Genomic DNA, 14,727 nt, shown 5'->3' on the forward strand with positions numbered 1-14,727 from the left:
ATATGTGTTAGCATATGGTATTTGTTTTTCTCTTTCTGACTTACTTCACTCTGTATGACAGATTCCAGGTCCATCCACCTCATTACAAATAACTCAATTTCGTTTCTTTTTATGGCTGAGTAATATTCCACCATATATATGTGCCACATCTTCTTTAACCATTCATCTGTTGATGGACACGTAGGTTGTTTCCATGTCCTGGCTATTGTAAGTAGGGCTGCAATGAACGTTTTGGTACATGACTCTTTTTGAATTATGGTTTTCTCAGGGTATATGCCCAGTAGTGGGATTGCTGGGTCGTATGGTAGTTCTATTTTTAGTTTTTTAAGGAACCTCCATACTGTTCTCCATAGTGGCTGTATCAATTTGCATTCCCACCAACAGTGCAAGAGGGTTCCCTTTTCTCCACACCCTCTCCAGCATTTATTGTTTGTAGATTTTTTGATGATGGCCATTCTGACCGGTGTGCCTACCTGCCCATTTTTGACTCACAACTTTCAATGACCTCAAGATTCAAGGTAAGCTTTTTCTCTAGTAAAATGTTTTACCAAAATCCATAAAACCTATCCTGCATACCCAGAAACCAGCAACAAAGTATGTGGATTCTGTATCATGTACTACTGTGCCAGGCCTCACTTACAGACCATCACAGACAAAAGTAAGAAACCTGGTGCCACAGCTGCCATTAATAGATAATCTGGGCTATTTTTAAAATGTCAATCTATAAACAGTGGACCCGTTTCATACAGAAGAGTGATGCTGGGTGTGTGCTTTGGTGCCAGGAACAGAGATCTCAGTTCTGGCTCTGCCACTCCCTGGCGCTGTGGCCTTGGGCCAGTTCTTTAACCTCTCTGGGCCTCCATGAACTCATGTTTAAAATGGACAGGTTAACAGTATGTATCACATGGTGTTATGTGATGTTTAAAAGACATGACACATATATAAAGGGCTTAGCCGAATTCTCAGAACACAGAACCCTTAAAAATGCCAATTAATCATGCATTCACTCAACAAACAACTATTGAACGCCAACTTTGTGCCAGGCACTGTTATAGTCACTGGAGGTAAAGCAACGAACAAGAGATACCAAAATTCCTCCCCTGATGGAACGTATATTCCAGCAGAAAACATCTCACAGTTAAATAGCGCTTACAATTATTTACTCTTATTGCTAAACCAGTGGGTCTCAATGCCACCCAGGGCATACTTAGCAAAGTTTAGAAACTTTTTTTTTTAATTTATTTAATTTTTTTATTTTTGGCTGTGTTGGGTCTTCATTGCTGCGTGGGCTTTCTCTAGTTGCGGTGAGCGGGGGCTACTCTTTGGTGTGGTGTGTGGGCGTCTCATTGTGGTGGGTTCTCTTGTTGCGGAGCGTGGGCTCTAGGTGCGTGGACTTCAGTGGTTGTGGCACGCGGGCTCAGTAGTTGTGGCTCACGGGCTCTAGAGCACAGGCTCAGTATTGTGGTGCATGGGCTTAGTTGCTCCGCGGCATGTGGGATCTTCCCGGACCAGGGCTCGAACCCGTGTCCCCTGCACTGGCAGGCGGACTCTTAACAACTGTGCCACCAGGGAAGCCTAGAAACATTTTTGGTTGTCACACTGGGGGACAAGGGACAGCTACTGGCATCTAATAGGTAGAGACAAGGGATGCTGATAAACATCCTACAACACACAGGACGGCCCCACAGCAAAGACCTATCTGGCCCCAAATGTCAACAGTGCAGAGGTTGAGAAACTCTGTTCTGAAGGTTATGTATGGACTCAGTTAATCCTTAACACAACCCTATGAGGTAGGAACTATAAGTATGGCTATTTCATTAGTATTTTATAGTAACCGATAGTAATGATATTTTATAAAGTGTGATCATACAGTATTTATAGTAATATTTACATAGTATATGTAAATATATAAGATTTGCAAAGCTATACAAAAATTGCACAGAGATACTTTAAAATATACCTCAGCAGTGTGTGTGTTTAAATTCAGATGGTAGATTTTACAAAACTGATTCAGAGCTCATTTTATGACCAACGGCTGTACCACTGTGCCATTTAGATTTTAAATTATTCATCTCGCCCGACCCTCGCTCACATGCTTCAGAAGGTGCTCTTTTGTGCCACATCTGCGCTGATTTGGACGTTAGAACAAGGAAGCAGTGTGGTACATCAGAAACTCCAGACCCGGGGTCCAGAGATCCAAGACCTAGCTTCAGCGTCTCACTGGCTGTGGCATCTTGGGGCAAGCAGCTTAACTCTTCTGGGCAACTGAGGTTCACCAGCACCAACATGTGGGGCAATCATGTCCCTCAGATCATGTGTGTAAGTGCTATGGAATCTGCAGTGAGAGTTTCCACCACCCACCACACCAGCAATGTGTACTGAGACAGGTACTGACTTTTTTGCACTGTACCCTGATGCCTTTACTCTTCTCCACAGCCTAGGAGGTAGGCACAAGTTGAAGGAAACAGGGGCATGGAAAGGTGGTAACCTGCCTCTGAGGTTACAAGGTCAGGAAGTGGCAGAACAAGGGTTCTCACGCAGGCAGTGTGGCTCCAGAGCCCGCCCTCTGGACACCAGCATGGGCTGCTCTGGCTGAGTTCAAGGCACCCAGGATGCTCTCATAGGCGCAGTTCCACGTGGCCACAGCTCACCCTCCTCTTGATTCCCAAGAGCCGCTCTGTTCTGCACGCAGCCATGTTCCTCCCTAGTCCCGACTCGTCAGCCAGTTGGTGCTTTCATCAAAGCAAAGAGTGAAATCTCTTCGTGTTTCTTTTTCGAATTACTTTCTTTTAAATAGGTAACTTGTGTACACAATACACACATTAATCCAATATGAAGTTCAAAGGCGCAGAAGAATATACAGTGACAATTAATTTTCCTTCCTATCCTTGTCTCCCAGCTACCCAGTCCTTTCTACTGAGACCACCACCATGACTAGTTTCTTGCATATTGTTCCAGAAATGCTCTATACAATATATATTCTTTTCTGAAAGCAGATATACAACTTGTAGTATACGAAACATACTATTTTGCTACCTGATTGTTTTCACTAAACAGCATTTTGGAAATCAGTCCGTATAGAGCTCCCTGTATTCTTATTAGTGTCTGAAGAGTATTCTATAATTTATTTCATCAGTTCTGAACAGATAAATATTTAATGTGTGTCTGATATTTAACAAGGCTACAATGAACATCTTATGCATATGTCATTTCTTACACTGCCAGAATATACTAAGGATAAATTCCTAAAAGTAGAATTGGTGAGTCAAAGGCCTTGTGCCTTTTAACATTTTATTGAAATAGCTGAACTGCTCTCCATAGAGTTTATATCAATTTCTACTTCCACCTAAAATGCAGGAGATCAACACTGGGTTTCACTTTTATTTCTATACTCATCAAACAATATATCATAAAAATGTTTTATCTTTGCCATTTGCAAGAAATTGTATCTCATATTTTAAATTTGCATTTCTCTTATTAGGATTAGATTCAGACTCTTTTCATGTGTTTCAAGAACCAATTGTATTTCTTTTATTATTCTTTTCCCTATGAATATTTTGTTCACATTCCTATTCTTTTCATTCTCATTTTTCTAATGAGTTGGTTTCTTTTTCTTATGGAATTAGAGAAGTACTTTATGTGAGAAATAAACCCTTTGTCTATAAGCTGCAAGTATTTTCCCCCAGTTTTTTATTATTTGCCTTTGCAGTAATATTTGATTTGTAAGTAGTATTGATTTCCTCCATTCTTTTCTCTTATAGCTTCTGGGTTTATTTAATACTCAAAAAAGTATGAAATACTCCACTTGTAGAATATTAAAAAAATCCATATTTTCCTTTAGTACTTCTGTGTTATATTTCGAAGTTTAGATCATTGAAAGAGCAGAATTTATTTTGGAGGATCATAAGAGTTTGGATTCAACTTTCTTGTTTTCCAGATGGCTTCTCAGTTGTCACAATAATTTCTATTGAATAACCTATCCCTTCCCCACTGATTTGAAATGCCAACTTTATTATATACAGAATTCTCATATTATTTGAATCTATTTCTTGACTTTCTGTTGATCTGACAATCAATAAACAAATACACAGACCATTTTAATTACTGTAGCTGTGTCATATGCTTTACTGTGTGGCAGAGCTAGTTGTCCTCATTATTTATCTTTTCCAGAATTTTGCTGGCTGTTCTTTAGGAACTTAGAATCACCAAGTGGTATTTCTGTTGGGCTTGTGTTATATTCATAAAATAACTTAGAGAAAACTGATACCTTCAAGACGTTGAATCTCCCCACCCAGGGATGTTGTATACTTTTGAGTTTGGTTCAAGTCTTTACCTGCCCCACTCTTTTGGTGAGCTCCTGTAACATTTTTAAAGTTTTGTTTTTTTGGTTTTTTTTGCTTTTTTTTCATATAGGTCTTCCTTCATTACATTTATTCCTAGAGTCAGGAATATATTCCTATCTGGTTAGTGTTATCACTTATAGGTCTTATTTCTAAACAGACACAGTAATAAAAACTGTTAGCTATAGTTTTATATAAAATATCATTCATTTTTGTTTTGGTTATGCACCCAGTTCTTGAAACCTTAGCAAACTCAAGAGTTGAAAACTTCACTAGGACCACAGCCACATAGCAGACTTGTTTTCAACTCCTTCTAAGGAATATTTTTCTCCTGAAATGTTTTAGCACAAATGTAGAACTTACTAGATTTTTAGAAATCTTTGCTTCATGTTAGCTTCATCTTCAATTTTGGGAGTATAGAGCCTAGTGGTGTTATATCCATCTTAACAACTCTTATTGAACTAAAACCACAAAACTTACCTCCTAAATTCATTCCAGCTTGAAGACACTTCTGAAGTCTGCAGGCAGGACAATTCTTCCGTCGAATCTTGTCAATTATGCAATCATTTCTTCCAGCACATAAATAGTTGTGTTGCCCTGAATAAAACAGTAAAGAACAGTTGTTACAATAAAGACTATTATATTAATATAAAGTACTAATATGTACAATCAGGTAATGAAACATCCTCTTTCCTGCCTTGAAAGCTCTTCTTCAGAAAAGTAGAAGGGAAACATGATTTGCGAATAATATAGGTACAGAAATGGTCAGTTTAACATAGCTGAGACTTTACGTTACAGATGATAAGCTTAATGTTTATTTCCAATAGGTTCGCATAGAAGTAGAGCTGCACTCCTCACTGTTTGAATTTCTTGGCATGCACCCTTTCAGGAGATGGTGCACATTTCATTCAGCCATCACCCAGCACCAATCTAAACAAAGGCCCTGCTGCAGGATTTTTTTTTTAAATTTATTTTATTGAAGTATAGTTGATTTGCAATGTTGTGTTAGTTTCAGTTGTACAGCAAAGTGATTCAGTTAAACATACATATACATTCCTTTTCGTATTCTTTTCCATTATGGTTTATCCCAGGATATTAAATATAGCTCCCTGTGCTGTACAGTAGGACCTTGTTGTTTATCCAACCTATATATAATAGTTTACATCTGCTAACCCCAAACTCCCAACTACTGTAGCTGTTTAAGCTCCTCTGCCTACCCACATTTACACATGTCATTTCAACTGGAAGACCTGCAAATTACACAACTAGAAATGTAGAATGATTTCATTTTGCAAGCCAAACTGGCACCAAAATAATTCAGATGCAGAATATGCTTGGAGAGTGGCATCTACTGGCAAAATGCAAAACTGCACCCTAGCTCTATTATTCATTTATGTATTCCAATAAATATAAAATATTTACTGAACCTCCACTAGGGATGAGGCAGTATTAGACACACTGCGGAAACAGCAATGAATAAGACAGACAAAAGTTCCTGTTCTCGTGACCCTATCATGAGGGGGAGACAGTCAACAGACAAGGTATGGAGGTAAAATGTACAAGTGCTGGACAGTAGTAGATGCTCGGGAGAAAAATGAAGGGAAGGGCACAGGATACAGTGGAGGTGAGGAGGGTATTGATATTTTAGAAAGAATGCAGGGGAAGCCTCGCTGGAAGGCGACTTTAAAATAAAGCTCTGAAGAAAAGGAAGGCGCTAACTATGTGGACATCTTGGGGAGAAAACAGAGTAGAGCAGAGGGAAAAGCAAACGAGGGAGGGCAGGGGTGGGGAGGAAACCTGGCATGTTTAAGGAACAGCCAGGGATGAAAGATGGAAAGAATGAGTGAACAGTAAGAGGAGATGAGGAAAAAGAGCCAACGTGAGTCAGATCATGTAAGGCCTCATAGATTATGTTCAAGACTTTGAGTGAGATGGGAAACCATGGGCCTAGAGGGCTTTTAGCTGAAAAGCCACTTGATGTGATTTAAGTTTCACAGGATGGCTCTGGCCGCTGTACAGAAAACTGACTGCACTGGACTGAGGACAGAAGCCGGGGGACTGGGGTAGCAGGCTGTCCCTATAATCCACGGGAAGATGATGGTGGGTTGGTGATGAAAAGTGGTCAGGTTCTAGAGGCATTCTGAAGGTAGAGCTGCTAGAATTTGCTGACAGATCTGAGAAAAAGGGGAGCTAGAGAGGCATTAAGATTCTTGGGTGGAACAATTAGAAAAATGGAACTGCCGTAAATTAAAATGAGGAAGACAGTAGGAGCACATGGCTTACGGGGAATTACCCTGGATCAGTATCGGACATGCTAACTTGGAGACACTTGAGGTGTATCTAAATGGAAGTGCCTGCGGGTTGGTTAGACACACAGGTCTGGAGTTCGGGAGAGGTCTGTGCTGGAGATGTCATCAGCTTGTGGTCATTATTTTAAGCCGTGAGACGGGATGAGATCATATGGAAACTGGACAGGGAAGACGTCTGAGGACTGAGTCGTGGGGTCATTGAAAACATGCAGAAAAGCAGAGGGTGTCTCACTGATGACTGTAAAACAGGGAACAGGCTCTCAAGCCCTCCCCTCAGCCTAGTACCATCACACTCCCTTCGTTGAGAATTACTAAGTAAATTACAGCAAATACTCAATAAAAATAATGTGTACTGCCCAATGGTATTAAAATAATTTAATGTATAGCTCATTCTCAGTAACATTATGGTAAATATTAGTAATGATGATCACAATAAAACAACAGTAATAGAATAGGGAACTCTATCAAAGTGAAGAAATGAAACTCCACCATTATAATAATCTAATGACTTCTTAAAAAATGGAAGGCTCTTAGTGAATATAAGTAGGTGTAGATAATTACACAAAGGCAATTGATAGCCATGGTAAAGACTATAACCGATTAATATAACATTTCATGTTGCTGCACAATATCTTAAGAAGTTACCACTTTAAAAATAAAACTTCAAGGCCCTATTATAGCACTATTTTATTTAAGCCTTACAACAATCCTATGACACAGGTAAGGCGATTATTGCTATTCTTCACAAGAAGAAACTCATGTTAGAACTGGTAAAGTAACTTCCCCAAAGGGTGGAATTGGAAGCAGAATTCAGTATGTCTGACAATGTTGCTGGGTCTTAAGGCCAGAGGCTTGTGTAAACACCAATTTGTAATATAATTTATTGGTGGTCCAACAGGATGCTGAAACTGCTCTTTGGAAACAACAAGCAAAGGAACATTCTTTGAATGAGGCATACTCTATCACCCAGTATTTGCATTGGCAACCAGCATTATGTGTCTTCTGTCATGGTGTGAAATTAAATACAAAACCAAAGATTTCATCTATAATTCACACTGAATTGAATAAAATTTAACGTCTAAAGAAATAACTAAACGTAACTTTAATTGGTTTCAATTCAACAATTATTTATTGGGAACCTACTATGTGTGCAAGGCCACAAAACATTTGCACCAGGGGTTGGGGTAGTCTATGGTTCTTTCCATTTCTGGTAATCTACAATAAAATGTGACAGCCTCTTAGTTGTAGGCATACAAGAATGCATAAGAAATGGTCACTGTCTAATACACACACTAGAAAACTTTCTTTTCTGGGTGTTCAAAAACAGACTTCTAAAAGCTGGGATTGTTTTATGAGGATTTCTCTTTAGTGAGCTCCTTTTAAAAAGTCAAGTTACTATAAAAGCTGCAAAAAATTTCCTTCTAGGTACACTATATGAAATAGTATACCTGGTTTCTATCAGCCAGCGTGGTTGCAGCCACCGATTCGTCTTCCACAAGCAGGATGGAGAGTTTAAGGGACAGCTCTGGGCATGTGTTACTAGTTTTCAGACAATTATCTGTCACTTATAGTTTTAATTGTGTAAACATGAAAGACTTGAATTGCACCTACACAAACAGGTAATGTGTGTCCCATCCCTTAATCTATATTGAAAAACAAACAACAACCAAAAAACCACAATGAAACCAAGAGAATGCATTTAGAAGACTTTAAAAACTTTTGATCATGTCCTTTTTTAAATACTGTGCTCTCCTAGTGTAAAAATAGCTAATTCAGAATAAGTCATACCTCAGGCTTTTGAGGGTAAGTAATTTTCTACTATAACGTTAACATAGGGCAGACAACCAGAATGATGGGGACCAGATAGTTGGAGGTGCTGAATGACAAGCTGGTGATGAGACTCTTGCTTACAGGATGTGAAGTCCAGAGCTGTATTTTAGAAACATTAATCTGAAGGTCATGTCCTAGGTAGGCAGAATGGAAGTAGGGAACACTACTAACAATCTACTTGGAAGTTCTCAGAGACGGCCTCTTTGCAAGTTAATAGTTATATATTAGTCAGAACATATAGCCACCGGAATAATCCTGTGGATAAAAAAAAAAATGTCGGTGGTAAAGGAAACAAAGATTTATTTCTCATTCCACTTATATGTCCATTTGGGGAAGAATACCAGCTCTAGTAGTGGCAGAATAGTTTGAATCAGATAAACCTCCTACAAAAAACAATTATAAACTGTCCACAAAGGGGGGGAAAAATATTTGAAGGCCCTGGGGAGCAACCAAAAGAAAGCAGAGGCTGGAGGAAAACTGACTCTTGAAAAAAGAGAACCACCCTAGACATGATTCATGTTTGAATGGCTTTTATTTCCTGAGGGCTTTAGACTCTTATGCCCTTCAGTGGAGGTTGGATGGAAACCCTGCAACATCTTCAGTCCTATTGGCCTGAGAAGACAGAGAACAGACTGTGGGACTTTTAGAACAGCTAAAAATTGAAGAAGGACAGATATTCTGGAAAGGAGGGGTGGACATATTAACTCCCCTCAAATTTTTGGCTGACCTGAGAACTGAGCATGAGACTCCAAAGAGTGAGACTCCAGGAGTGAAACAATTTAAGGCTTGAAAAAGGCTGAGCAGGTATTTCAGCTGTTACTAATCACAGGGAGACACAGTTTGAATCCCACTAAATCAGAAGGACTCAATCAACACCTCAGGCTTTCCACTGAAATTACAGAAGGTCCCTGCCTTTGGAGCAAATACTGTATCCCAGGATTAAGGCATTCACCTTAGGGTTAAAGGCACAACCAAAACAGACCTACCCTAAAAAAGCATAAAGCAAAGGCCCCATAAGTTCAAAGTGATTTGTCAGTAATTTAATTGACTATAGAACAAAACTCAATATTCTTCAGAAAAATATAACAGAATCTGGAGTCTCCAGGATGTCTAGAATACAATAATAATTACTAGAAAAATGCAAACCAGAGTCAATAGAAAAAGTCACTAGCAACAGACTCACAAATGACCCAGAGGTTGAAATTACCAGATAAAGATTTTTAAATAGATATGTTAGACTATACAAGAAAATATGAATAAAAGGGTTAAAGAAATGGAGACTCTCAGAAGAGATTTGGAAATGATAAAAAACAAACACAAATGGAAATCAAAGAACTACAAAATAATATCTAAGATATTTTTGGTTGAAATTAACAATATATTGGACACTAACAAAAAAAATCAGTGAAATTAAAGAAACAGAAATATAAAAACTAAAGCACAAAGAGAAAACATTAAAAGATAAAAGGAAAAGGCATCAGGGGCCTATGGGACAACATTAAGTAATTTAACATATGTGTAGCTGGAGTCCCAGAAGGAGAGAGATAATAGGTCAGAAAAATATATATAAAAATTTCCAAATTTGACTAAAACAACATCCTACAAATTTAGAAAGCTTAGCAAATGCCCCAAGAGATAAATACAAAGAAAATCACTATGGCACAACATAGTTAAATTGCTGGAAAAAAAAAAAAAAAATTCTTAAAAGCATCCAGAACAACAACAACAAAATTACATCACATTAAGTGGAACAAGGATAAGAGTAATAAGTGAGGCCAGAAGACAACATATAATATCTTTAAGCTCAGAATAACCCACGGAAACATTTCTCAAAATGAAGATAAAATAAAGACATTTTTGGATAAACTAAAGCTAAAAGAATCTGTTGCTAGTAGAATCACATTATAAGAAATAAAAAAGGAAGTCCTTTATGCTGAAGGGAAACGATACCAGAGAGAAATATGGATGTACATGAAAGAAGAGAACTAGAAATGATGAATAGAGAGTAAAATTTTAAAGAAATTTTCTTTCTTTTCTTAAATTCTTCAAAAGTCAAATTACTATTTAAAGCAAAATAAAAAATGTATTATGGGGTTTATAAAATGTGTATAAGTAAAATACCTAAAAACATAGCCCAAAGATAGGAAGAGATATAAATGGAATTTTACTGCTATAAATTTCTTACATTACACTTGAAATGGTATAAATTATTCAGGGTAGACTATGGTAAGTTAAGAGTACATTCTGTAATCTCTCAAGCAATGGTTCTCAAAGTATGGTCCCTTGCCAAGCAGCATCAGCATCACCTAAGAATTTAACAGAAATTTAAATCCACAGGCCTAATTCCAGACCTACTAACTCAGAAACTTTGGAGCAGGGCCTAGAAATCTGTGTTTTATATAACCCTTCAGGTGATTCTGTTGCACAATAATGTTTAAGAAATACTACCATGAAGCAACCACTAGAATAATAACAGTAAGTGTAGCTCAAGGGACAATAAAGATATAAAATGGCATACTAAAAAAATATTCAACCCAGAAAGGACAGAAAAGGAAAAATGGGGGAACAAATAAAAGAGGAAACAAAAAGAAATCAAACATCAAGATAAGAGATATAAATTCAAGTACAGCAATATTTACACTAAATATAAATGGTCTAAACACTCCAGTTAAAAGCCAAAGATGGCAGACTGGATTTAAAAAAGGCAAGACCCAAGTGTGTGTTATGATGCATTTTAAATATAAAGGCACAGACGGGGTGGAGGTTAAAAGATGGAAAAATATATGCAATAAAAAAATGTAAGCATAAGAAAGATGATGTGGCTACATTAAAGTCAGATAAAGTAGACTTCAAGAGAAAAAGTATCACAAAAGTTAAAGACTATCACTTCATAATTATTAAATTAGGATATAACAGCCCTAAATATCAATGCACCTAATAGTAGAACTTCAAAATTCATCAACTAAAAATTAGTCAGAACTAAGGGGAAAAAAATGCAAATCCAAAATCATAGTTGGAGATTTAAAAACCCCTCTCTCAGCAACTGATAGAACAATCACTACCTAGAAAATTAGTGAGGATACAGAAGATTTGTACAATATTAGCAAAAACCTTGACCTAATTAACATTGAAGTCACACAACTGCACAATACACATGTTCTTTTCAGGTGCACATGAAATATTCACTGAGACAGACCACATCCTGAGCTGTAAAACAAATCTAAAATTCTAAATAAAAGGATTGAAATAATGTACAATATGTTTTCTGACCACAAAGGAACTAAATGAGAAATTAATAACAAAACGATATCTAAAAAAGCCCCATATTTGAAAATTAAGCAACATACTTCAAAAATTTTATGGGTCAATGAAGAAATCAACAAGGGCAATTACTGAAGGTTTCAAACTGAATGATGATGAAAACTCAACATATCAAAATTTGTTGGATACATCTAAAGCAGTACTTACAGAATTTTTAGCTTTATATACTTCAATTAGAAAAGAAGGGTATAAAATTGATGATCAAATATTCTACCTTAAGAAGCTAGAAAAAACAAAAACTAAACCCAAAGCAAATGGAAGGAGTGAAATAATAGTGAATGAAATGAAGTGAAAAAGAAAAACGCAACAGAGAAAAATCAACAAAGCTAAAAGTTGGGTTTTGGTACATATTAATGAGGCAACGGCAGAGAGTCTGGGAATTCCGTTCCACGTGTTCTCACCCTGGGCCCCAGGCTGATGGGACAGCCACCATAGTGAGTATTGGGAGTCTCATGGCAGAGCAGCTATAGAATCTGACTTAGGAAATCTACTGCTCCAGCCCAGAGTGGGCAACTCATTCTTCATTGTTCAGATATAGTCCAGTGACCCGCACCCAACTGCAAGGGAGGATGGAATTGTCATCTTACCTTGTGCCCAGAAGACAAAGAGCTGGAAATATATGGGGAACCTCACTGAAGACTACCTCCATGAAGGGGAAATGAGAACACAAAATTCAGCCTCCATATTACTTCCTGTCAGAAGTATTAAAATATTTACATTATTGTTTTTTTAGGGACAAATTAATTTTAATGGATGAAGTTGAGGCCTCTTTCCATAACTAGCTAAATTTTTCAAAACATTATTGAGAAGCTACCAGTACCTAATACATTTTTCTTAAGAAAAAAAAAAAAAAATCTATGGGCTATTTTAATAAAGAATGTAATCCAGTGACCACTCCACCCCGAAGTCCCCAAACCCACAACCTACTTTCTCAATGTCAGTACACTAATATGCATACATACTCAAGAATCTGTACAAAAAATTAGAAACTAAATAATTTAAAACCTTATCGGGTAAATGGAAATGTCCCACAATTTTCAAATTGATTGTATTTCCTCATCAAAATATAGAGAAAGTTCTGTCTAGTTAGCTGGTAGCAAGCACCGTGATAGATACTCCAAAGAAAAAAATGCACAATCCCACAACATGGAGAGAAATAAAAGCTTAAAATAAATGGAATATGACTTAAAGATTCCAAAATATTCCTTTGAAATAAACCTTTTGTACAAAACGGCTGAGCATCCATCTGTAGGCACTAAGGCACTCCACTAGAAACACTATGGAGAATTAGTCTACAAGCTAATTGAGAAAGTAGAGATATGGTACAAACAGCATCCTGCTTGACACAGAGCTGCTGCTACATGTATGAAACTCAGAACTTACATGTTCATACAGAATGTTGTATATAGACACAAACCTGCAGTAATGAATGTTCACACAAGACCTACTGGCTCCTAAGTAACTGGTTCACTAAAGACCCATACACACAAATCATTTCTGCCCCATCTCCAGCACCATACCTTTTAGATCCCCGCCTCTACCCACACACCAGTTAAGAAAAAGAGCTCTGAGGATTTGCAAAGAAGCAGCAGAAAGGCAGAAACAGCTTAAACCAAGGTCAGAATCCCAGGCAGGATGTTTGTAACTTCTTGGTGTCCTAAGTACTAAATACTTCCCCTGTAAGGTCCGAATCACCCTTCACGTAAGTTGGTTAGGTTGCCTTAAATCAAAACTATTACAGTCATTCAGATGTAAAAGCATCTTGTTTAAGAATGAGAATCTGTCCAGCGGGGCTCAGGGAACTTTAGTCACTCATCCATCTGTGTATACTAGCTCAACGCATCTCCTGCCTGAGGTAGTGGTCGCTTTTTGGAGAAAAGGAAGTCTTTCTAGAAAATAGAAAGCTGCCAAGGTTACAGTAAACTTGGATGGGGCACCAGGAGGATTAGTTAGTACATGCATAAAATTAATGTACAGGGAAACCACAAGTGCTCAGATCAAAAGGGAAATGCCTATAGACTTAAAAAAACCAAAGCCAAAAACAACCAAAGTTGAGTTGAAAAATAAAAAAACAAATCAAAAGTATCATTTTTTTCTGGTTTTTTTCCAACTATGATATTGCTTTTAACTGTCAGATAATTCAGTGTTTAAAGTTAGTTTCATTCTTTAAAAAGTTACTGAACCCAATACAAATTATCTTTTAAAATTGTCAATTACTTTGAAATCAAGAACCAACTTTTTGTTATACTTGGGCTGGTCCCAAATGAGAAAATACAGACTGGGTGACATATGGATCTTGCCTCAAAGCATCAATAATGCTAGAATGGAAAAGGTGGAAACATGGAAGGCGGCAGGGAGAAGACAGTAGGAAGGGCATGATTTTGTAACCAGATACACCTGGGTTCCAATCCTACCTCAGTCAACAGGGAACTATGAGATTCTCAGCCAAGTTGCTTAATGGTTCTGAGCCTCAGCTTTCTGATCTATGAACACAGTAATGCCTACTTTGTAGGTTGCTAAATGGATTCAAACTAATATATATAAACAAGAGGCACAGAGCCTGGCCTGAGGTACTCAAAAGAAAAAGGTGATAGCTTTCATCCATCATTCATTTGGTTAGGTCAGTCTTAAAAAAAAAAAAAAAAAAAATGAGAAAATCCAAAGAACAAACACAGTCAACTCTTAAATATAAGTGAGTAAAGATTTTCCTGTGGGAGCAACTATGGTCACTGAATTAAGAAGCCTTCTAGATGAAAAGGGTCCACTTGAGACACGACAAATACTACTCAGCTCTGATCTCATCTTCAAGCCTTAACTTTTTCTAAAGGCTGGCAAGGATGTGAGAATGGTGAACTATATCCTTTAAGGTAAACACAGGACAAAAAGCCAGGACTCTCTGATCTGTTTGCAACTCAGCTAAGAATTCT

The 14,727-nt window shown here is 37.5% G+C and overlaps 1 protein-coding gene across 2 annotated transcripts in view; it reads right to left on the minus strand.

The window, feature by feature from the left end:
- Positions 1–14,727, minus strand: part of NR3C2 (nuclear receptor subfamily 3 group C member 2) — a 370,452-nt gene that overhangs the window by 112,235 nt on the left and 243,490 nt on the right. For both annotated transcript variants that reach the window (XM_059922588.1, XM_059922589.1), the window contains exon 4: positions 4,821–4,937. In XM_059922588.1, coding sequence (XP_059778571.1) covers positions 4,821–4,937 — 117 coding nt within the window. The remainder of the gene's footprint in view (positions 1–4,820; positions 4,938–14,727) is intronic.

The sequence above is a fragment of the Balaenoptera ricei genome, chromosome 5 (assembly GCF_028023285.1).
Source record: "Balaenoptera ricei isolate mBalRic1 chromosome 5, mBalRic1.hap2, whole genome shotgun sequence".
NCBI classification, from domain to species: Eukaryota; Metazoa; Chordata; class Mammalia; order Artiodactyla; family Balaenopteridae; genus Balaenoptera; species Balaenoptera ricei.